Source organism: Amblyraja radiata, chromosome 4 (assembly GCF_010909765.2).
Source record: "Amblyraja radiata isolate CabotCenter1 chromosome 4, sAmbRad1.1.pri, whole genome shotgun sequence".
NCBI lineage: Eukaryota > Metazoa > Chordata > Chondrichthyes > Rajiformes > Rajidae > Amblyraja > Amblyraja radiata.
Genome location: NC_045959.1, coordinates 80,276,396 through 80,302,067, shown reverse-complemented (window position 1 = coordinate 80,302,067; position 25,672 = coordinate 80,276,396). Strand labels below are relative to the sequence as shown.

The 25,672-nt window shown below is 44.1% G+C and overlaps 1 protein-coding gene across 5 annotated transcripts in view; it reads left to right on the top strand.

Moving 5' to 3' along the window:
* pde7a (phosphodiesterase 7A) overlaps positions 1 to 25,672 on the top strand; it is a 115,388-nt gene that overhangs the window by 18,220 nt on the left and 71,496 nt on the right. For 3 of the 5 annotated variants that reach the window (XM_033019806.1, XM_033019807.1, XM_033019804.1), the window contains exon 3: positions 15,941 to 16,003. The exons of the other annotated variants lie outside the window; for them this stretch is intronic. In XM_033019806.1, coding sequence (XP_032875697.1) covers positions 15,941 to 16,003 — 63 coding nt within the window. The remainder of the gene's footprint in view (positions 1 to 15,940; positions 16,004 to 25,672) is intronic. 5 annotated transcript variants of the gene reach the window in all.

Here is a 25,672-nt window from a genome sequence, read left to right as displayed (position 1 = left end):
AGAAGATGATACAGCGGCCGCATGATGTGGGCCGTGGATGGCACAAAATGGTGATAAAAGGGCACCATGCCGATGAACTCCTGCAGGCCGCGCACAGTATATGGATGGGGGAACTGGCGGATGGCGTTGACCTTGTCCGGAAGGGGAACCGCGCCTTGTGAAGTCGCGTGGTGGCTGAGGAAGTCGATGGTGGTCACCCCAAACCAGCACTTGGCGAGATTGACAGCCAAACCATGCACACTGAGCAACTGATAGAGCTGCCGAAGGTGGGCACAGTGCTCCTGCTGCGAGCGGCTGGCCACCTAGATGTCGTCGAGGTAGACGAACACAAACTCGAGACCGCGACATACCCCGTCCATTAACCGTTGAAATGCCTGCACGGCGATCTTAAGGCCGAGCGACATCCTCAAGAACTCGTACAATCCAAACGCCGAAATGATTGCCATCTTGGGCACATCCTCTGGGTGGACCGGGATCTTGTTATAACCCCAAACCAAATCCACTTTTGAGAAGAAAGTAGCCCCGGCCAAATGGGCGTTGAAGTCCTGGATGTGGGGCACGGGGTATCGGTCTGCGGCGGTAGCGGCATTCAGCCGCCGATAATCCCCGCGAGGTCGCCAACCTCTGCTTGTTTTGGGGACCATGTGGAGTGGTGATGTCCATGGGCTGTTTGAAGGGCCGACGATCCCCAAGGACTCCATCGTGCGGAACTCCTGCCGTGCCAGACGTAGCTTATCAAGCGGCAGTCGGCGTGCTCGTGCGTGGAGGGGTGAGCTAGTAGTTGGTATGAAATGCACCACCCCGTGCTTGCGGGTCGATGACCGGAACTTTGGGGTCAGGATGTCCGGGAACGCGACCAAGACCCGAGCAAAACGGGAATCCACGGACGACAGGGGGCGTGCAATCGGCTCACTCAGACACAGCGTGATTGGCTCCATCGTGGCCTCGTGGACCAAGCACTGCCGCCTGACATCCACCAGGAGGGAGTGAACCCGGAGGAAGTTGGCACCGAGCAGGTGCTCCTTAAGGTATTTCTCGGCGGCCGGGGAGGTCTTCGAGGAACTGAGTGACTTCTCTGGCCGTGTCCTGGTCGAGGGCCCCACCAGATAGAAGTAGTGGGTATCATCCACAGTAATGCCCCGCAGCTGAAATTGGGCCTCCGCCTTCTGAAACCAGACGCGAGGCCAGGCGGTCCAGAACGTAGGTAGTTTAACAGAGACAGGGCCCGGTCGGACTGTGAGGCGGACGAACGGGCGGCTCTGTCCTTTGACTCCATTATGACACCAATGGAGCGTCGAGGTCACCAATGTGGCGGGCGATAAGTCTGAAATGAAGGCGAGGAGCCAGGTATTTCGGGAGGACTTTTATTAGGTGGTGTTCTCTTGTCGGGTCTGCAACTCTTCCCCCACTCTTCCCCCACTCTTCCCCCTCTCTTCCCCCTCTCTTCCCCCTCTCTTCCCCCTCTCTTCCCTCCTCTCTTCTCCCCTCTCTTCCCGTCTCTCTTCAACCCCTCTCTTCCCCCTCTCTTCCCCCGACTCTTCCCCCGACTCTTCCCCCGACTCTTCCCCCGACTCTTCCCCCCACTCTTCCCCCCCACTCTTCCCCCCCACTCTTCCCCCCCACTCTTCCCCCCCACTCTTCCCCCCCACTCTTCCCCCCCACTCTTCCCCCCCACTCTTCCCCCCACTCTTCCCCCCCACTCTTCCCCCCCACTCTTCCCCCCCACTCTTCCCCCCCACTCTTCCCCCCCACTCTTCCCCCCCACTCTTCCCCCCCACTCTTCCCCCCACTCTTCCCCCCACTCTTCCCCCCCACTCTTCCCCCCCACTCTTCCCCCCCACTCTTCCCCCCCACTCTTCCCCCCCCTCTCCCCCCCCCTCTCCCCCCCCCTCTCCCCCCCCCTCTCCCCCCCCCTCTCCCCCCCCCCACTCCCCCCCCCCACTCCCCCCCCCCCCACTCCCCCCCCCCCTCTCCCCCCCCCCTCTCCCCCCCCTCTCCCCCCCCTCTCCCCCCCCTCTCCCCCCCCTCTCCCCCCCCCCTCCCCCCCCCCTCCCCCCCCCCTCCCCCCCCCCTCTCCCCCCCCTCTCCCCCCCCCTCTCCCCCCCCTCTCCCCCCCCTCTCCCCCCCTCTTCCCCCCCCCTCTCCCCCCCCCCTCTCTCCCCCCCCTCTCCCCCCCCCCTCTCCCCCCCCCCTCTCCCCGTTGCAGAACCCTACTTCAGCCATGATCTACCATGAACTATTTTTATTTGCGCTATGTACTTCAGTTTTTCACTATCGTGTTCTGATAGGCTATATTACTGATAATTAATTTACTGTAATTGTTGTATATTTACCGGTGTTATTACATTAATGGACCTGTAGAATCATATAGTGATACAGTGTGGAAACAGCCCTTCGGTCCAACTCGCCCACTCCATCCAACATGTCCCAGCTACACTTGCCACACCGGCCCGCGTTTGGTCCATCTCCCTCCAAACCTATCCTCTCCATGTACCTGTCTTAATTGTTTCTTAAATGTTGGGATAATCCCTACAGCAAATATGAACTTTATTGTTCTGTTCTCAGTTCATATGACAGTTAAAACACTTTTTGTCAGCATTTAGTGATATTCAATTCTGTCATTAGAAATTTTCCTTTGATTATTTGATCCAAGTAATGCTTCAGGGGATCTGCTTTAAAAAAAAATAAGACACAGACAGAATTTGTGTGACATGATTGATCTGCACTAATTGTTTTTGGCTTTGTTTTCATATTGAGAAGCCCTAGCGCTAGAGATTGAAATAATTGTACATTAGGAAACTTATATTGGCAATTATATTTAACCTTTTCTACATGCAAAATGGAAAACCATCTACTCCTGAACTCTGTATCAGTTGTAGTTGTCATCCGAGTATTGTTAAATGGTAAAAGCATCAAAAAGAGAATTGATGGGCATGAATAGAGAATAGGTTTACCGACCTGTTGGAAATGAGGAAAGTGGGGAAGAGGCTGATGAATTTCTTCTGCCAACATGGATCTTGTGGCTGAACCCCCCCCCCCCCCCCCCCACCCCTTCTGTGATGCAATTATTTTTGGACCGGGACAAGTGTGAATTCTTCAGTGTTGTCAAAGGCATCTGTGGCCCAAAAAAACAAGAATGAAGGTGAATCTATCGAGGACAAAGAGTCCGTCAGCAATCACTGGTAAGAACAATTCAAAGCAGCTCTGTCTTTGACACGAATGTTCTTGACTCCATTTCACAGCAAACTATTTTCTCTGGATTCACCATCACCGTTCATTAAAAGATGATCTCATCAATACTAATCTTTGAAAAGCAGGTACTTGCCCTAACCTTTCTACTCTTTGATTGTACTTGATGCTTATCCATTCTCACTGGTGCTGGACTTAACTCATTTCCTTTGCATGCTTCTTACTGGCAGGCAAAGGAAAGGTTTTAATGTTACAAGGCATTGGTCCTAGTGAGTTGCTGAATTTTCATGCTAAGGGACCTTGAACAAAATATTTGGCTCGTAGGAATTGACTGCAACAGGTCTTTAAAGGTGCTGATCAATTTATGGTTAGTTATCTTTAGACTTTTGATATTTTAAATGTACAATGGAAGATTATTTTGTTTGGAATCTCCAAACACATTTGATTGTCTTGTAGCTTTTGTACAAGAATTTGTGATTAAATCATTTGCCAACAAATAATGACACAGTGGCAAGACCATAGTTTTGGTGGAAGGTTCAATCCTAATCTTGGGTGATGTCTACATGAAGCTTCCATGCGTTTCCTTCCAACTTATCACAGTAAGTACTGGGTGTTGCTGACTAGCAAAGAATTCCAAAATTGGCATGTGAAAGAGAATGTTTCAGGACTACAAGAATATCAAGGAGTGGAGGAATGGTAATGATGTGATTACTCTACCGGGAGCTGGCTTGGATTAATGAGCTAAAAATAATCATATAGAGCTCCATCTGTTGAAATTGTGTTCGCTGATGGCTAAAATTGCCAGGCAACACCTTCTTCAACTTTTGAAATCTCTTCCTTGAACGGGGACGCAACCTTTTCCTTGTCGTGTCTCTGTTTCGCTGGGGCCTAACATCGTGGAGCTGGCGGCCTTCAACTGGAATAGATCCGAGTAGAGCCTGTGGACTTACCATCACGGAGCTGGCTGACTTCGGAGACTGTGGTGGCGCTGTGGCTGCGACCCGACTTCGGAGGCTTCGGCCGCAGGCCCTGTGGACGTTAACATCGGGAGCTCGCAGGTAGGAGACCGATTTTCGGGAGCTCCCGCAACGGCAACTTCACTCGCCCCTAATCGCGGGGTTTGAATCGGCCCGTCACAGGGCTTTTCATCGCGCGGCTTAATCAGCTGCGGGACTTACCATCACCCGCCGGGGGCTTTAACATCAAGAGCCTCGATCACATCGACGCAGCAGTTTGATTGCCTGACTGCGGGAGAAGAACAGGGAAGAGATAAGACTTTTCCATCACAGTAGGAGGTGTTTGGAGATTCACTGTGATGGATGTTTGTGTTAAACTGCGTTAATTGTGGGTTTTTTTACAGTTATGACTGCAGGGAACAAAATTTCGTTCAAACTTTTGTTTGTTTGAATGACAATAAAAAAGGCATTCTATTCCAAGGAATGTATTTCTTCATTGCCAGGCTAGCCTTTGAATCCAATGGCATAGCACTGACTTTCTGAAAGGAATGTTTGGATGCATTCTTCATCGGTCCTCAAGTTTGTGTTGGCGAAATCTAATGTACTAATAGTTAATGTTTGCTGATATTTTGGGGAAGCTTAAGTACTTATTTCAAACTGTTATAATAGTTTTAAATGTTCTTTTTGAGAATTGTTTTAAATTTATTAAATAATCTTATGGCCTTTGACAGCCAGTGAGTTGCCTGAAAATGGAAGTGTGTATGGCTCGGGACTGTAGCTATAATGTCCAGGTGTGTAGGAAAGAACTGCAGATGTTTAAATCAAAGGTAGACGCAAAATGCTGGAGTAACTCAGCGGGACAGGCAGCATCTCTGGAGAGAAGGAATGGGTGACGTTTTGGGTCGAGACCTTCAGCCTAGAGTGTCCAGGTAGCAGATTGTCCAGAATGATCCACATCTAACTAACATCCTCATTATGTTTCAAAGCATTCCTAATCCAATTAACTATAACTGTAACTATAACTATAACTAAGATCTTTCAATTCATCAAATTAGGGTAACCACAATCCAATAATCTTCTATCTACTTAATATGTCATAGCAATAAAACACAGCAAATATTAGTCTTAGAATATGTTGAATAGCCCTGTTTAGAATAATAAAAGAACAGAATGTCGATGAGTCATAAAAAATATATTTCCATTATGAGTTTTCTAGGTATCTGCAATGCTGAAGAATTTCAATGGTATAATTGTGAATAGAACATCATCAAATTCCACAGTACCACAAACCTCACCTCCAATAATATCTTTAGATTTAAAAAATTTAAACATTTGATTAAAAAAAAATGTAAGCATGAATTTGTGGTTATCTGTTCAGTGTATGAGCAACAAGGACATCTTATCTGCCAAAGTATGCCCCTTTGTCGTATTTTGAAATTTAGGGTGTGGGAATAATTGCAAAACTTGTTTACAGCTTCAATTGCAACTGGGATTTTGTTTTAGCCATAACATTTTGGTCCCTGGATGGTATTTGATGATTAGTTAGTTCTGTCTTTGCCTACAAAATGCATTTGTGTCCACTGTCACTATATTGAAGGTTGAAGTCCATATGTACCTGATATTACCGGAAATATATAGTGCAGGCAGATTCTGATGTCATTTGTTGCCAGCTCTATCATTTCGAGCTTAATACTCTGACTTGTGTCATAATTTTAACCTTGCACAATGTTCAGCTTCCTGACTTTGCAAGTGTTAACATGCTAGGGTGGAGTGTGGTTTACAATTAATAGTTACCTATGACGTACCACACCATGTCTATGCTATTCCTCATACTCTATGCATTGGTGTGTGACCATAGGCAGCAGAACCTGTGGGTCAATGTTGAATATCCTACTTGTAGTTTTACCAACATTCTGCAGAGGCACACGGGCTGCTGCACACACCTGCAATTCAATGCAAAAGAGGCTACTAGTGATGAGAGAACTGGTAATGATGTGTCAATGTATGTGTGCGGGGATGGTGGGGGCGCTGCGAATCGGCTGCTCTGCCAGCAGCGTGTTCATTATTTCGAATTTTTGTTTTTTTTGGTGTGTCTAAATGTTAGTTTAGGTGTCTCTTGGTGTGTCTCGTGTTGAGGGGGGGAAGGGGGGAACTGCTTTTGGTCGCCTCCTCGACGGAGAGGCGACTTTTTCCATATCGCCTCCCTCGCGGCCTAACAGCATGGATTGGAGCAGCCTTTCCCAGAGTTGACCAAGAGCTTCAGCAGCAGGCGCAGCGTGGATTTTTCCATTGCGGAGCGGGCGAACCCTCGCTGGGGGACGCCAGACAGGAGTGCTCCGATCGCTGACCTGGCGACTTTGGCATCATGGGGCTGTGGTCTGCAGAGCTTCTAGCCCCGGGCGTGGTGTGGACTTACCCTGGGATCCCTTGCTGGGATCGCCGGAGAAGAGCTCCAACCGCCGGCCTGTGGCCTATAGCATCCTGAAGCCGTGGTCTCCGGTAGAAAAGTGTCGATTTTGGCACTCCAAGTCGCGGAGTGTATTTGACCGTCCCGACGTAGGAGGTTTGATCATCCCGATGAGAGGCCTGTACATCGGGCCATCCATAGCGGCGACTGCGGAGCGTTTATGGTCCCGACCATGGATGAACAAAGGAGGAGGACGGACTGAACTTTGTTGCCTTCCACCACAGTGAAAAATGCTGTGGGGACCTGGGGTGGAGGGTATTGCACTGAGGAGTTCCCTGCAACCTGTTTCTCTCGCGGTTCACAGACTCGCCAGCCGCCTGCCACTTTTGCGGGCTGGATGAGTGTGTACCACGCGTATATGGAATGTGTGAGGCTGCAGCCACTGTTTGAATAACTAAAGGGGCTGCTCCTTGCCTTCTGGCTGCACTTCACACCCACCATCCTCATCTTTGGACGCCCTGTGCGTAGGGGAGAGGGTAGGGGCGAAGATGTCCTGGTTGGGTTGCTCCTGGGCCTGGAGTCACGGTATTGCATCCTCAATAAAGATTCCGCGAGTCACGGTGCCAGGCGGTGGAGGGTTTTACCCGAGCTGGCTGCCTGCCCCTTTTCCGGGGTTGCGTCCACGCCCGGGTGGGGTTAGAAAGGGAATACACCCTGTCCACGGGCACCCTGGGGGAGTTCCGGGACCGCAGGGCTTTGCAGGATGTTGAATGCATCCTCAATAAAGATTAAAACATAGTAGTTTATTAAGGATATTTTTGTTTGTATTGTATTATGGTGGTGGGTTCTGGTTTACTTTATTGTAGTGTAATATTTTTTAATAATTGAATACATTTTTTGATTAAAAAAAAATAAAAATAAATTGCTGTGGTGGATGTTTGTTAAATTCTATTGTGTATTGTGTGTTCTTTTTAAGTGTATCGCTGCTGGCAAATTCATTTCACCGCACCTTCCGGTGCATGTGACGACTAAAATGGACTTTGACTTTGCAAAGTGCACACTGAAAGCCAATTGCTTTTTGGAATATGGGAATTTGTTGTGCTGGATGGATGTTCCTGCTGCCTGGATTTTAAGTATAGCACACTCCCACGTTAAAAAAGGTTGCATTCTCAGAAAACCATTCATATCATGATTTTCTGTAACTCCAACCATTGACAACATTTGTAGTTCCTGTTGCATTTTGTTTCGTTTTGTTCAATCTCGTAAATTCTGTAAAAGCAAATTTTTATTCTGTGTCTCACTTTTTATATCGCACTTCTAAATTCTAAAAGAGCAAGTTTCTGTTACCTGAGCTGCTGTAGCAATGGGTGTACACTACTTAACAGAGTGGATGTTAAGATGGTGGTGAGCTGTATGCTACACAAAATTGTTATGTTGAGGCCATAGATTTTGCTCATCGTTTAGCTGATAATAATGAAAGAGCAATAAAGCCTATTTGAGCACCACCTTCACTGCTGGATTGTCTGTGAATCTCTTGGGTTATTATCTTCAAATTCCACTGTTCCACAAACCTCGCCTCTAATAATATCTTTAAGTGGTTGCTTAATTCCCTGACGCCACATACTGCTGTCAGTGAGCTGACACTCTCATCCATTTGCTATCAGCATTTCTCCTTCCAACGATTTTAATCATTACAATCTCAATGTTGCAGGATGTTACATTGTCTGTTGAGCATAGTGCAAAACTACAATACTAATATTTCAAACCAAAATTCTCAAGCAAACCATGCTGTTTTGTGAAAAATCATCAATTAATCATCATATTTGAGTGCTTCCTATGTGTGTGTAGGTCCTTGTGCTGCCAAGCAGCCTTCCCCATACAGCATGACAGGCAACTTTCAATAAGAGATGGGGCACATGACTTTGACCCAACTTCAGCAATGGTTCTTACAGGCCTGGCTTTGGACGTCATCACTTTGGCAAGCTGAGAGACACGTCATGAGTTTGTTAGAAATGCAGCTGTGAGAAGATATTTGGCATTCTACATAAAAGTATTTTTTTACTCTTGCCAATTTTTCACACTGTTGAAAAAATTCCACGAGTTTCCGCATTTCCCCGAGTACGAGCCGCTACAAGACATCCATGAGCTCCGACGTACCAGCTACGCGCATTCTACGTACTTACCACGAGTTTGATTTTTTTTTTTTTAAACTCGGGAGAGCTCTTGGGTAAACTCGCATCGTGGGACAGGGCCTTTACAGATTTGTAGGAAAAACCAACCTTGCTCATTGGCTGGCATCTGCTGTGCTGCATTAAAAACCTGAGACTTTGATTATTATTTGGCTCCTGATTGTTGTTTTAATGGAGTTTGTACAAAGGATCTGTGTCAAATTCTTAGCTGACCCTTCATGCTCCTTGACATTGACATACCTATCTCAAAGCCTTCATGCTTTCGTTGTGAAATAGCCATGAACTGCTTCCTTGCTGCTTTTGAAATATTGAATTGAATCATTGATAGCAGAACTTGTGCAAGCTTGCTTTCCAAATACTTGGTACCTAATCTGTGTGTACTTTTGGCTCTCAAAACTCGAATCAAATAGAATATTAGCATGCTCAGTATTCATGATGTTTTAACTTTCAACATGTTCTTTAATTCTCTTTCATTTCAGAGGTATGTGTAGTTTTGCTATTAGGGGCGCCGCATTGATGGCAGCCTCTGCCTACAGTCTGTTTTTCTGTCTTTTAAAAAAATTTTTAGTCAGTTTTAAAAAGTTTGTTTCGGAGATTTCTTTAGCTTTTCTATGTGGGGGAGGGGGGTAGGGTAAGGGGGAAACCGTTTCCCAGTCACTTCCTGGCGAGGACGTGACTATTCTCCGAGTCACGTCTTCGCCCCCCCCCCCCCCCCCCCCCCCCAGGGCCTCGCGGTCTACCACCTGTATTGGAGCGGCCGGGTCCTGCCGGGGACCCGGACCAGAGCTTCAACAGCGGAAGTGCAGCGCTGGATACATCGCGGAGTGGACAATTGCTTACCTGGATCGCTGTTGAAGCTCCGGAGTGTTGGGCCTGCTGCTTTAACATCGGAGCTGTGGTTCGTAGAGCTTCCAGCGCGAGCGGTGCTAACTTCAACATCGTGGAGTCCTGGGGCCCTTTGCCGAGGGCTGCCAGCTTTGAATCTCCGCCCAGCGCGGCCTGTGGACTTTGGGAGCCACGGACTCCGGTAAGAAGTGGCCGATTCGGAGGTCCAAGCCGCTAAGGATGTCCTCCAGTCCTGACGCAGGACGTCCATCACCCCAGCGAGCGGGCCTGAACATCGGGTCGCCCGTAGCGGCGACAGCAGGGGGTTCAGGTGTCCCCCGACCACGGGAGGACAACCGAGGAGGATGACTGAATTTTGGAGCCTTCCCTCACAGTGGGATACTTTGATCCTGCTGTGTGGGGATGTCTGTGTGAAAGACTATCGTGTTCTGTGCTCTTTATTATTCGAATGGCTGTATGGCGACCACACATTTCACTATGCCAATTGGTTTATTTTTTTATTACCTCAGAGTATACTAAATTTTTTTGATTTTGAAGGATTATTTTTATGCTTTAAATTTATTACATTTTCCTATTAATTTGTCCCCACTAGTTATTTCTGCACAGTGATTAACAGCTAATTATAATTTATGTTTTTTACTTTGCTCAGTAAGAAGTGTTAAGTCTCAATAGACAATAGGTGCAGGAGTGGGCCATTCGATGTGATCATGGCTGATCATCCCTAATCAGTATCCCATTCCTGCCTTCTCCCCATATCCCCTGATTCTGCTATCTTTAAGAGCCCGATCTAACTTTCTCTTGAAAGTATCCAGAGAACTGGTCTCCACTGCCCTGTGAGGCAGAGAATTCCACAGACTCACAACTCTCTGTGTGAAAAAGTGTTTCCTCATCTCCATTTTAAATGGCACCCCTTATTCTTAAACTGTGGTCCCTGGTTCTGGACTCCCCCAACATTGGGAACATGTTTCGTGCCTCTAGCGTTTCAAAACCCTTAATCTTATGTTTCAATAAGATATCCTCTCATCCTTCTAAATTCCAGAGTATACAAGCCCAGCCACTCCATTCTCTCAGCATATGACAGTCCCGCCATAACTTGTAAACCTACGCAGCACTCCCTCAATAACAAGAATGTCTTTCCTCAAATTAGAGGACCAAAACTGCACGCAATACTCCAGGTGTGGTCTCACTAGGGCCCTGTACAACTGCAGAAGGACCTCTTTGCTCCTATACTCAACTCTTGTTATGAAGGCCGACATGCCATTCGCTTTCTTCACTGCCTGCTGTACCTGCATGCTTACTTTTATTGACTGATGAACAAGGACCCCCAGATCCCGTTGTAGTTCCCCTTTTCCCAACTTGACACCATTTAGATAATAATCTGTTGAAATCTCCCATAACAACCGTAGCATTACCTTTACGACATGCCAATTTTAACTCTTGACTCAACTTGCACCCTATATCCAGGCTACTGTTTGGGGGCCTGTAGATAAGTCCCATTAGAGTATTTTTGCCCTTACAATTCCTTAGTTCTATCCATACTGACACCACATCTCCTGTTTCAATGTCACCCCTTGCAAGGGACTGAATTTCATTCCTCACCAACAGAGCTACCCCACCCCCTCTGCCCACCTGTCTGTCTTTTCGATAGGAGGTATATCGTTGAATATTTAGTTCCCAGCCCTGGCCCTCTTTGCAGCCATGTCTCTAATTCCCACAACATCATACTTGCCAATTTCTAACTGAGCCTCAAGCTCGTCCACTTTATTTCCTATACTTCGCGCATTCATGTACACCACTTTGACTTTGGTATTCACCTCCCCTCTCGCACTGCCCACAATTGGCCCTGACCTTACACTCTAATCCCTTCTCGAACTTTCATTCCGATTAATTCAGGAGTCTTTTGTAACTTCCCTGTACTCACTTCCCCTTTAACTCCATCTTTATACTCCCAATTTGTCAATCATTGGCTGAGCAGCACTGCACATCTATTATACGCAGAGCACAATTTAGAATTTCTCTGAAAAGAAAATCGTACTGTGTACCTGACTAAATCCTTTGACTTTTTTTTCTTCCTCTATTGTCAGCTGTAGATTCATGCCAGTGGTCAAAAAACTCCTAATGCAGTCCAGAAATTCTACTTGAGGTGTTCTCTTATGGAAGGAAAAATAACATTTTCAGTCATTCAAAGAGTCTAATGCCCGATTTCATGATCTTTCATTTGTCACAAAACTATCGAATAATTTATTTTTATTTTCCTAAATACCTGTACTACCAAATCTCTTAATTTACTTCACGGCAATGCTTTATAAAGCTTGACTCTCAATTGAATGAGAATTGAAAATGAAGCCCTATTTTCTCCTTTATGATCTATACAGAAGTGCTCTGGGTGCTTTCTGATTTTTTTAATTATTATTTTTTGATCCTTATCAACAACTGCATTATGCAACAACACTACTAAACAACAAATACACTGTGATTTGTGGTAACAGTACAAAATTTGTCAGCTTCTTATTCCTTTTCAACTTTTTCTATTCCCCTCTGTTTTCCTCTTTGTTTAGTTCATTTTTTTCCCCATTTCCCACCCTTTTCCAAAGATCTAGTTTTCTAGAATGTTAATCTCTGATCTGTGCCAAAATAGTATTCTGGCCTCTAATCTTTGCTACATATTAGCCATTAATTAAAAATTGTGTTTTGTTCAGATTCTTATTTGAAATTGTTTTTATCTTACCATAATGAAGCTTGTGTGGAATTTGCACATTCTCCCTGTGACACGTGTTTAAGAAAGAACTGCAGATGCTGGAAAATCGAAGGTAGATTAAAATGCTGGAGAAATTTAGCAGGTGAGGCAGCATCTATTGAGCGAAGGAATAGGTGACGTTTCGGATCGAGACCCTTCTTCAGACCCTTTTCCCCAGATGTCACACGCTCTAGCCTTGGTACCTTCAACAAAGTCCTTTTGAAAATCCAGGTGTATTAAGCCCATTGTGTTGTGTACCTGTCATGCTTTTATTTTAATTCGGTGAAGTTTGCCAAGGAAATGTGTTATTGAACCAAAATATCTAAACAACTGCAATGACAATAAAATGTAGACTTTGTTGCAAGTCCTCTCTAATCAAAACACAAGACATTCTATATAAGAAGGAACTGCAGATGCTGGATTATCCTGAAGATAGACACAAAATACTGGAGTAACTCAGTGGGTCCAGTCAGCAGCTCTGGAGAAAAGGAATAGGTGATGTTTCACGTTGAGAACACCGAATCAGACTGATGAAGAGTCTCAACCTGAAATGTCACCTATCCTTTTCTACAGAGATGCTGCCTGACCCGCTAAGTTACTCCAGCATTTTGTGTCTATCTACAAGACATTCTATGATGGTCAATCTTCATTTGGCAACCTTCGGGCACCCTATCCTTGGAAATCTGGGAGAAAAGCAAATGATAAATTATGAGATTAGTAGAGGGGTGGGTGTTGATGGATTGGATATATTTGAATTACGTGCCATAATATATAAGGTGATAATGATTGATCTGGTGGAGGTATTGATTGGAAGGGAATTTGTATGGTGGGGTAGAATGCCCCTTCTGTCAACTAGGAAGATCGAGGAGTTGAGGGCATGTTTATGGAATTGGAACAAAAAGAAAAGTCCTAGATGTCTCGTGTTGCCTCAGTAGATCATTGTTTCATTCAATGAAACAGTTAAGTACAAATGACGGGAATTGATGTTAATAGATGAAGCAGAAAGTAGGAGATTAGGATTAGAGTTAAACACCATAGCTCCAACAGGGCCAAAGTATGGCAGTAATGTTATCTTGGCATATTTTTTAATCACATTTTAAAAAGTTGGGTCCCATCCCCTCAACCACACGCACGCACACACGCACACCATCCCACACGCACACCATCCCACACACACGCACACCATCCCACGCACACCATCCTACACACGCGCGAACACACACACACACACACACACCATCACGCACGCACACACACACATCCCCCACGCACACTAACCCCCTCCCCTTGATATTATATTAATATTATTCATTCGCTCCTTTTACCCCATCTCCCGCCCTATTCACTCACGCTTAACCCCCAACTGTGCAGGCGCTGCTAGGGGGGGGGGGGGTGGAGCAGAGATTGAGGGATGGGGGGTGGTGCGGCGTCACAGGGGAGGGCTGGTTCCCGAACGCAATACTCCACCACTCGCCCATAGGTCCCAATATTTACCACTCACTAGAGAGGGAGGGGGGCAGAGAGGGAGCACGTGGTTCAAGTTCAAGTTTATTGTCATGTGTCCTTGATAGGACAATGAAATTCTTGCTTCGCTTCAGCACACAGAACATAATAGGCATTGACTACAAAACACATGAATAAATAAACTGATAAAGTGCAAATAACAAATAATGGGTTATTAATGTTCAGAGTTTTGGCCGAGCCAGGTTTAATAGCCTGATGGCTGTGGGGAAGTAGCTATTCCTGAACCTGGTCGTTGCAGTCTTCAGGCTCCTATACCTTCTACCTGAAGGTAACAGGGAGATGAGTGTGTGGCCAGGATGGTGTGGGTCTTTGATGATACTGCCAGCCTTTTTGAGGCAGCGACTTCGATAAATCCCCTGGATGGAAGAAAGGTCAGGGCTGATGATGGACTGGGCAGTGTTTACTACTTTTTGTAGTCTCTTCCTCTCCAGGGCGCTCAAGTTGCCGAACCAAGCCACGATGCAACCGGTCAGCATGCTCTCTACTGTGCACCTGTAGAAGTTGGAGAGAGTCCTCCTTGACAAACCGACTGTCCGTAATCTTCTCAGGAAGTAGAGGCGCTGATGTGCTTTCTTGATAATTGCATCAGTGTTCTCGAACCAGGAAAGATCTTCAGAGATGTGCACGCCCAGGAATTGGAAGCTCTTGACCCTTTCAACCATTGACCCGTTGATATAAACAGGACTGTGGGTCCCCATCCTACTCCTTCCAAAGTCCACAATCAGTTCCTTGGTTTTGCTGGTGTTGAGGGCCAGGTTATTGTGCTGGCACCATATGGACAGTTGCTCAATCTCTCTTCTATACTCGGACTCATCCCCATCAGTGATACGTCCCACAACAGTGGTGTCGTCAACAAACTTGATGATGGAGTTCGCACTATGACCGGCTACGCAGTCATGAGTATAGAGTGAGTACAGCAGGGGGCTGAGCACGCAGCCTTGGGGTGCTCCCGTGCTGATTGTTATCGAGTCTGACACATTTCCACCAATACGAACAGACTGTGGTCTGTGGATGAGGAAGTCGAGGATCCAATTGCAGAGGGATGCGCAGAGACCCAGTTCTGCGAGTTTGGTAACCAGCTTGGAGGGGATGATTAGTATTAAATGCCGAGCTGTAATCAATGAATAACAGCCTGACATATGAGTTTTTGTTGTCCAAGTGGTCCAGAGTGGAGTGGAGGGCCAGCGAGATCGCATCCACCGTTGATCTGTTGCGGCTTCAATGCAGAGCCCTGGGGGTGGGGGGGGGAGGGCGGTTGGGCCACATATCTCGCAGCTCGTGGAAAACAGTGGGGCTGCGCGTTGAAAATTCTGCGCAGCTTGCGTGAGGAGCAGAGGCATTGTGATGTCATCCAGCTCGCTTCAGCAAGTTAGATTTAAAAAAAGATGTCAGATTGGTGACATGAACAATTTTAGTAAGAAAACTCGGGAAATAATTAATCAAATTTTCGGATGAGGGAAATTTTTGGATTCATGAGGTAAATCTCTACTGGAATATGTAAACATTTCACTGTTACTGCGTCGGGTTTTCGAGGAGATGTGAATCAAATAAAAAGTTCAAGCAAGCAACCACACAAGTAAACATCCAAGGTCAGAGTTTTATAATAATAAAGATTATTTAGTAACCATTAGTTAACTGATAAAGGGTTATCTCATTATTATTAATTATTAAATATTGATTGTTAGATGCTTGGGCAATATACTTCCGAATTATATTTAAAGAGTGCATCTTATAAGTGTGATTTCAGCAAAAAAAAAACACTGCAGGTAAAGCATGACATTGCAAAGGCCAATCAGCAGAACTCTTGAGAGAGATTTCATGTGAATGTATCATCCAACTAGTTGAAGCTTTGTTTCTGTTGTGTGGTTGATGTTTTAAAGCTTAATATTTGGTGGTTGTTTTGTAGTTGTGTTATTGTCAAGCTTGTACATCAATATGAATGTGTCAATTGATTGACATAAAGGTGTCTTGTTAAAATGTATAAGAACCTGAAATTTTCCACTGTAGAAAGGAACTTTTGGGAAAATAATGCGGCTACAAATATATTGGATGCTTGATATTGTACTACCTACTTTTTTTAATTTTCTTATAGACCTTCACAAACTCTTCTAACCTTTGGATCCCTTCATCTGGGTGGGAAGAACGATTCTTGGAGGTACTATTGTAGTGTTTGTGTTTGTGTATGTGTATATGTATCTGCATATATAAGAAGCTGAGTATGGTTTTTCGAAAGTACACACATTAACTTTCTCCATCATAAATTGGTATATTTATATGGAAATGTTCTCAACAGTGTCGACGTAAGTAAAATTGCTACCATGGCACTAATGCCTGTAGAACAGATTTACATGGACATTTTTGTATAAATATAGGCAAGGGAAATGTTAAAAGTCCAATGTTTTACTAATAAAAAGGGCAGGAGTTCAATTTTGTATGGATCACTTCATCCGCTTCCCTGTAATCTTCCCTTTACTTCCATCATGATTCTGTACACTGCCACAGGAAATAAATCATACACGTGTACAATATTATCAGCAAAATATTAAAGTCTCCTTTTACATTATATTTAATGCAATTGAACTTGTAGGATAAATGCATGGTAATCTCTGCCATTGCATTGACATTCTTTAACTCTCTCCTATCTGCCTTGATATTTTATTTGCACATAAAATGTGCTTGCCCTTGGCAAGACCAGCATATATTACTCATATCTACTTCCACTTGAGATGATGGTTGTCACTTTCCCATTTCTAAGTGCTGCATTTCATGGAAGGTGGTACTCCCAAAATGTTGCACCTTGGGGATTTCCATCATTCTAATTTGGTGGGAGGTCAGGAACAGCTATGCAAGTCGACGTTGGTTCAGACTAAATGAGTTGATATATCATTTCTGGGCTCACCCTTGTGGCTATGGTTTTTAATATACCTGGTTAATTTAAGCTTCTGTGGTCAATAGGTTTACCAGGATGCCCCCTGGATTATGGGCTATTAGCTATGAGGGGAGATTGGACAAATTTGTATTGTTTCCCCTGGAGCATTGGAGGCTGAGGGAAGACCTAATAGAGGCACCTAAAATTATGAGTCGTGCATAGTAACCTTTTGCCCCGGCATGTCAAAAGCTAGAGGGCATATGTTTAAGGTGAAAGGGGCAAAGCTTAAAGGAGATCACACACACACACACACACACACACACACACACACACACACACACACACACACACACACACACACACACACACACACACACACACCTTCCTTCACCAGCCCGATATGCAGGTGGGGACAGGGCAAGCGGGGAGGAGCGCTGTCTGAGTGAAATTCACACGGTGCAAAGCCAATGTGATACAGACACACACCGCGGTGAACAGGAAGGTTGGCGCTGTAATTAAGACGGTCAAAGCACCGTGTAAGGGAAGGATCACGAAAGTCCTTTAAAAGAGGGGGGGGGGGGATAAGGACTGGAGACAACTTTTAAAAAGCCAGAGATACACGGTTGTGAAGCTCGGCGGACATTAACATTACTGGTCAGTTATCCTTGGTTCTGAAAACTACTGCTTACATTTTTTTTCCCCAATGAGCCAATGAAATTCACCGGTCAGCACCAGCTACAACCTACGAGAACCTTCGACTTCCTGGCGACCCACTAGGACCTCCTGGCGACCCACCTACGGCACGAGAATTCTCGCTCCATGGCAGCTTCATTCTGGTCGCCGCTAATTTTTCAATATGTTGAAAAATTTGTGAAGACCATAATGAGGCCGCGACTACATTGTACATTTTTACTCCCCTTGTTTTCCAACCCTGTTATCATGCTCTCTGTTAACTTTCTGATTGTTAAAGGGCTTTCTCACGGTGCGACCTGACGCAAGACTTAACAAGAGTTTAACATCGTGGGAACCTCCTGCGATAACAGTACGGCATTCGTGGACCACCGAGGACCTCCGTGGCGCTAACGGCAGGTAGTCGTGTAACTTTGTACGGTCGGGAGAAAATTCAAACATTTTTGAATTTCTCCAAGAGTGACTTGAGCACTTTTTGGTGAGCGTTGCAACATTGTATGAACGCAGATGCCAGTGCGATATCCGTGCGATATCCGTAATGACTCTTGCGGGTACCATGGGAACTCCTGCGAACAGTAAACCCGGAAGCTTGACAGAGGGGACATAAGGTGAGTAAAAAAGGTGGTCTCAATATCGCCAATGGACCATGTGTCCATCGAGGACGTCCAACCTAATTGTCATTGTTTGAGAATCTTTTTCACAGTAAGACTTGCAGAGATGCCTCTCAGAAAAGCGCAAAGAAAGGGGTCAAAGAAAGTCAGAAAGTTTTTAGCCATGCAGGTAAATGAGGAGGAGACTCAGCAAGAGGGACAGGTGGAGAGGCAAGAGGAGATGCCAGAGATACCACTGCCTGTGGGCTCCTTGGAGCAGGGAGAGGGTGATCAAGGTGGATTTAAAACACATTATATCCATCAACCTCCGCTACAAGCGTGAACTCAGGCATTTAAAGGGACAATGCAATGTTCTAAACAGCAGGTTTTGCGGACGAACATCTTATAGGAAGCACCTTTCAGAGGACAACACTAGGAAGTCAGCTTATAACATGCAGTAGTGTTCCTGTGGTGGGCTACCCATCAATATAGCTGTCCTGCCACGGCACACTCCCCAATTGTGAATTGTAGTAAGCGCAGAGATGGTCTCTTTGCTCTTTCACACTGGATGTGCCCGAGTTACCTTTCAAACGCTGCAGTGAGACCATTTTCAACTTGTTCGCACCACTTCTCCAAGCACCTAGTGTTACTTCACCTGTGTCACTGTCCACTATGTCACCGTCCTGGATGGATGTTGCTGATCCAGCAGCTGCACCTCTCATTCGGATCAGGTTGTGCGAACACATGCTGCATATACTATACTCTCCACATTCTTGGGCCTCTGCTCCATTGTCTTGAGCAAGCATCTAAATCTGTTTGCCAAGATGCCAAAATAATTTTCTACTACCCTCCTGGCCCTTGACAGCCTGTAATTGAAGATCCTCTGTTCCCTAGTTAGATTCCTCTGTGGATATGGCTTCATAATCCAGGAACGTAGTGCAAAGGCTTCATCAGCAACCATCGCATATGGGATGTCCGGGCTGTCTTCTCCTGACATAGGTTCTGGATCAGGCATGCCTGCTGTTCCACCTTCCATTTTCTTTCCAAGCCAGGTTTCTTTCCAAATCCGGCCATCACCAACACTTCCAGGTGTGCCCACATCCAGATACAGGAAGTTGTAGTTATAATCAACCACCGCCATGAGTACAATTGAGTGGAATTTCTTGTAATTGAAATAATTTGAGCCACCTCCGGGTGGTTTACGAATTGCCACATGCTTGCCATCCAAAGCCCCACATCCAAAGTTCCACCTGTTTTCAAACCCCAGTGCAACTCTCTTCCACGCATCTGGTGTACTGGGGCATTCCACCACTTCAGCTGAATAAAATTGGATGATCGCCTCACAGGTTTCTCGGACAATACCACAGATGCTGTTGGTGGCGACAAGAAAGTTGTAAGATAGACTTTTATAAGAATCGCCTGAGGCCAAGTAGCGGAGGGTGATTGCTATGCGCAACCCTGGTTCCAGTGCCTTTCTCATTACAGTGTCAGTCTTCTTCAGCAGAGGTCCCAAATTATTCTTTAACTCATTAAAGAGCTCGGGTGAAATTCTGACAAAGTTTTTTAATGCACTTTTATCCTCTTCGCTCAGCACATTAAGCAGTTGCTCATATTGTCCAAATTGAGGTCTCCGTTGAAACATGGGCTTAACCCAGTGAGACTTCCTCTTAATTCTCTTTTTAATTAATCTCACCCTTCTGCCGTCACGCAAGCGTTTTCGATGCACATGTTGCGCTAATGCATACAGCGCGTCAATGAAAATAACAACCAGCCTGTACTCGAACCAACTTTGTATAGGCATGTCTGCAAATGAGCCAATTCTACAAACGGAGGATATTTATATAGTGTGTGAAAAAAAGTGACATCATTTATGCCACGTGATTAACTACACTACAGTCCACGATGTTCATTCACGATTAACGGAAAGATCGGGAGACGGACAAGTCACTCGCACAAATGACAGAATTGCCGAGTACCGTGGGAACTCTTTGTCTACCCCCCGTTATATCGTGCGGAACTCGTGCTGGACCACGACCACTTCACTCTGGTGACATCTTGCGTCAGGTCGCACCGTGAGAACCGGCCATTAGGCTGCATATTTTTGTGAGATTCCTGGTGCTGGACTTTCGTCTGTCTGCATTTGTTTCACTTCACCAAACATCATAATGTTCAGTGTACAAATTTTTTTTTAACCTATTGTAGCAATGTTACAAAATGTTGAGATTTTAAAAATCAAGTCTGCAATTTATCCCATCAGATAAAGTATAAAAAGGAGTTTAATTTGACACCCAATTCACTTTCATATCCTCAGTATTAAAAAGGTTATGGCCATTTTCGTACTCGGAAATTAGCATCTTGTTCCCTATTGCTTTTCCATTGACTTAACACAAAAGCTGTGATCGAGGACAGTCAAAAGCCCATAACTTTCTTAAAAATTAAGAGAACTGAAAGAAATTTTCAGTTATTATAGATTGAAGCATTCGGAAACAAATATGAAACAATCTTACTTAGATGACCTGAAATTAAAGCAAATAATTAGTTAGTTACCCAATTGTAGCTAATTACATAATTCAATTACTAAATCTAAACATCTATCCATTTCTTAAGAAAAGATCAACATTTTTAAATAGCCTAAGTGTCCAAATAACATACACACAAGAATTCACATTATAACATGATTTTTAAATATCATTGTCATGGATTTATGGGCCAAATGGAAGGAATTTAGTGTTTAATACCTGCAAATTAATGGCCATTTAAATCATCTTGCGAGTGGGTTTTTCTGGAATGCGATCATTTGGAACGTTGCGGTTGCGGTGAATTTAAACCCCATATCGGCAGGAAAAATACTGCCGGTTCGTAGGGGAAAAAATCAGTTTCGCAACGTAAAATGTGAATTAAAGGCATCTTAAGGAGCACTTTTATACATGAAATAAACGGCTTTCCTTTACCTGTCCCGTACGTGAAATCCGTCCCTGTTGTCGGCGTTGACGGCTTTAGAAACTGATTTTTAAATTACTCCAGCGCTGAACTTGTCAGGCGATTTAAAAAAAAAAAAAAAATAGATAAATAAATTCACAGAACACCTGTCGGAACAATTCTTCAGCAAAAGCTTGCGCTTCAACAAAATATAATCCAGGACAGGTAAGTGAAAACAGCATTTTAACCCCGCCCCCCCCCCCCCCGCCCTCAAAGGCACCAAAATTGCGCACATGGCCAGTGGCAGAACTGCAGCGCCGCTGAAGGTAAGTTTTGTAACATACCTACCTATTGTGCCTGTGCTCCTGATTTTTATTATAAACCACACTGATTACACTTCTCAATTTCACCATCTTTGCCAAAATCAAGATATGTGAATGGGGTAGATCATTTAGAATTAACCAGTAGAGGTCCCAGGTCATGATGGCAAAAGTATTTGGGCTTCTGAATACTGTGTCTTCTGCTTTGACACTACCCCTCCCACTCCCAGCCACCGAAAGATTTGATTCTGAAATTTTCTGGTCTGCCAATCTATACGATAAGTAGATAAGTTTTGAATTGATGTTATATGGAATATCGTTTCAAAGCCATTTCAATTTAGATTTCTGGTTGTGTCTGACACGCATTTTTTTTTTTTTTTTTGCTTTGCTAAATTGTGGTGAGAAGTGGATCGATTACAGTTTAAAAAAAAAATATATTTTTGTGATGAATAGAGGCAAGAAAGACCTTTAGGCCCATCACTCGTTCCACCTGAACCCTGTCCTGCAGAATCTGGTCTGTTGTTCATTACTGATTCCCACACAACTTCCTTACTTGAACTTGACTAAATGCCCTAATGATGCACATCATTAATTCATTAAACTAGTCAATCTCTTTGGTGACCTTTCCTTCTTTACACCCTTCCTTGAAGCTCAACTGAATCTTGTTCATCCTCGCTTTTGGTACAAAATGGTAATTCAAGTTTCACTGTACCTTAATTGGTACATGTGACAATGAACCGAACCTTTGAAATGGCTTTAATTTTTCAGAAGCATGAACATTTTTTTGAATTGTATCAAAGCATGAACTAATAACAAAGCAAAATGGGGCGAGACCAACTCTTCTTAGGAAATCCATTGGAATGGAGGATGACTCTACTTTGGCTAATGAGACCAATGTGTGAACCTACCACAGACAGGGCTGGAGCTGGTACATAGGCAGGCCAGTTGGTAGTTCTTGAGATGATAGGCTACGTTTTTGTTCTTCCTTTGGCTTTTGTTTCCCGTGACATTCTGAATGCTCCTCCTCTACTTTGAGCTCCTTTTTTTCCCTTTGTCAGCCTCAAAATGAAGCTTGGAAGGGAGCCTCTGTTTCAAAAGTCTCTTTTGAGGCCTGTGAATGCAGTGATCAGCCAATGTAGTTAACTGAGAATAATTAGGCCTCGATTCTGGTACTATTGGACTGGAAGAGGACACTGACATTTGTTTATTCCTCCAATGAATTGCGAGGGTTTTGTGGAAAAAGCATTGATATTATTTTTTCCCCCACAGCCTTGTTATTGGTAGTACAGGTTTTGGAAGCTTATAGGACGGCAGTGATCATTGATTCCTAGTCACTCAAGAATTTTGTGCTAGATTTGAGGTAATAGTGTTAAAATATCAATTTTCCTCCATCAATCTGACATTTGAGCTGGTGCATTGAAGGTACTGGTATATTTCAGTATCAGTAACAGCCTTGATTGAGAGCTGAGACCTGAGAAAGGTGAACATTGCAAGCCATCATATAAGGGAAGATGAGTGTGAAAAATGTTAAGGCAATGATGCAGCTATATTTGATAATCTTTCTCGCCTCCAACAAGCTTCCTGTGGGAATGAAACTGTTCTTCCATGCTAATGGAAAACTCTTCAATTTCAATTTCAGATGGTCTTTGCTCAGGGCTGTAGTTGCTGTAAATACTTGTTATACTTGTCTTTGCACATATCCTGGGGCTGAGCTCCAAGTCATTGTCGATTCCCTCATCAAAGTGTACATAGTTCTGGATGGACCTACATTTGCATTGATTGTGACAATATTGGTAAGGAAACTACAAACCACTACAGTATAATTGATGGGAATGGGTTCTAAGGTTTAGCAATCTTGAGAGCACTGTCATTTCCATTTTGGGTATGAATGTTCCTTGAGCTTTTAAACTTTCAAATTACCTCATTCCTTATCATATGGTTCAAAGAATTTTTGAATGTCACCAAATCACTTCTGTTGACTTTCCTCACCTTTTAGGATGTTGGATTCTTTGGCTTTTCAGGCAAACCCGTGTTTAAGGAATTGCTAACTTCAATTGTCAACTTGGATTTGCACATATTTAATTATTCTTTAAAGGAAATAGTTTGACTTTTAATTTAGAGATACAGCCTGGACAAAGCCCCTTCAGCCCACTGAGTACGTGCTGACCAGCGATCCCTGTACACCAGCACAAAAGGGACAATTTACAATCTTTACCAAAGCTGATTAACCTACAAACCCATATGTCTTTGGAGTGCGAGAGGAAACCGGAGAACCCAGGGAAAAGCCAAGGAGAATGTACAAACTCCGTACAGACGGCATCTGTAGCCAGAATCAAACCCGGGTCTCTGGCGCTGCAAGGCAGCAACTCTACCGCTGTACCACCATGCCACCCATCTGCAATGAAGAGTTTCACAAATTTGGTTGTATTTCATTAAATGTTTCAGTTTTCATACATATTGGAATGATTTGAGAGTTGTTCTTTTGTACATTAGGTGTTTACAACTGAAAACTGCTCAATTTATTATTTACTGTAAAGTCTATCATGTGGAAGATGGATAGATACAATTTTGAGGATTTGTTCAATGCATCAAAGGTGCCAAGTATATTTTTGAGGATGTATTTTGATTTATTTTTTGGTAAGATTACTGTTGTAGGAAACCTGTTGGCATGCAACCACCCCCAAAATCAGTGTGTATTGTAAATGATCTTTCCTTTACCAGAACATTTTCTAATGTTTGCAAGCTAAAATTATGAAACTTGTGAACTAGCTTAGCAAAGATTTGCAATTTTAATAGTCCATTCGACACTTCTTACCTACCTTCAAGGAGCATTCCTGCATGTTTGATTATTCATGGAAGAGAAAGGGTTCATAAGGACAATCAGCATGACCTTGTACATGGCAGGTCATATCTTACTAACTAGTTCAATTTTCAGTGAGGGTGATGAAGGCTATCATGGAGGATAGGGTGGTTGATGTTGGCTTCATGGATTTCAGTAAGGTATTTGATAAAGTCCTGCACGGTGGGTTGATCCAGAGAATTAAGATACATGTGATTCACAGTGACTTGATCATATTGACTTTGAACTGGCTTACTGATAGAAGACAGACGTTTGTGGTGGAAGGCCAATATTCAGACAGGGGATGTGTGACCAGTGGAGCCCTACAGGGATCTTTTTGCCCAGGATGGAAATATGGATATGGAAGGATATGGGTTATGTGCAAGTAGATGTGATGGTCTTGGCATCCTGTTCAGCGCATACATTGTGGATTGTAAGGCCTGTTCCTGTGGCGTACTGTTCCATGTTCACTAGAACAGATCTGTAGGGCCATAATCTGACGAATAGTTATTGTATAGTATATATTGATTCACGCATTAGCATACATTGCGTAGAAATTGTATTTGGCTGTATTAACTGGTCATTGTATTGAACACCAGATCCGTCCTATTTTTAAAAATAATCTACCATTCTGGATTAAGGAATGTAATTCTACTAAAAATAACTTCAAAAAAAAGTGTTTTGAGTTGCTATATCTACTGACATGGCACAGTGATAGCACATTTATAAGAATGGAAGTTATTCTCATTATAAAAGCACACTTCCATATAACAATTACAGCACGGAAACAGGCCATCTCGGCCCTTCTAGTCCGTGCCGAACATTTATTCTCCCCTAGTCCCATCTACCTGCACTCAGACCATCACCCTCCATTCCTTTCCCGTCCATATACCTATCCAATTTATTTTTAAATGATAAAATCGAACCTGCCTCCACCACTTCCACTGGAAGCTCATTCCACACAGCTACCACTCTCTGAGTAAAGAAGTTCCCCCTCATGTTACCCCTAAACTTCTGTCCCTTAATTCTCAAATCATGTCCTCTTGTTTGAATCTTCCCTACTCTCAATGGAAAAAGCTTATCCACGTCAACTCTGTCTATCCCTCTCATCATTTTAAAGACCTCTGTCAAGTCCCCCACTTAACCTTCTGCGCTCCAAAGAATAAAGACCTAACTTGTTCAACCTTTCTCTGTAACTTAGTTGCTGAAACCCAGGCAACATTCTAGTAAATCTGCTCTGTACTCTCTTTATTTTGTTGACATCTTTCCTATAATTTGGCGACCAAAATTGTACACCATACTCCAGAATTGGCCTCACCAATGCCTTGTACAATGTTAACATTACATCCCAACTTCTATACTCAATGCTCTGATTTATAAAGGCCAGCACACCAAAAGCTTTCTTTACCACCCTATCTACATGAGATTCCACCTTCAGGGAACTATGCACAGTTATTCCTAGATCCCTCTGTTCAACTGCATTCCTTAATTTGCTACCATTTACCATGTACATCCTATTTTGATTTGTCCTGCCAAGATGTAGCACCTCACACTTATCAGCATTAAACTCCATCTGCTTTCTTTCAGCCCACTCTTC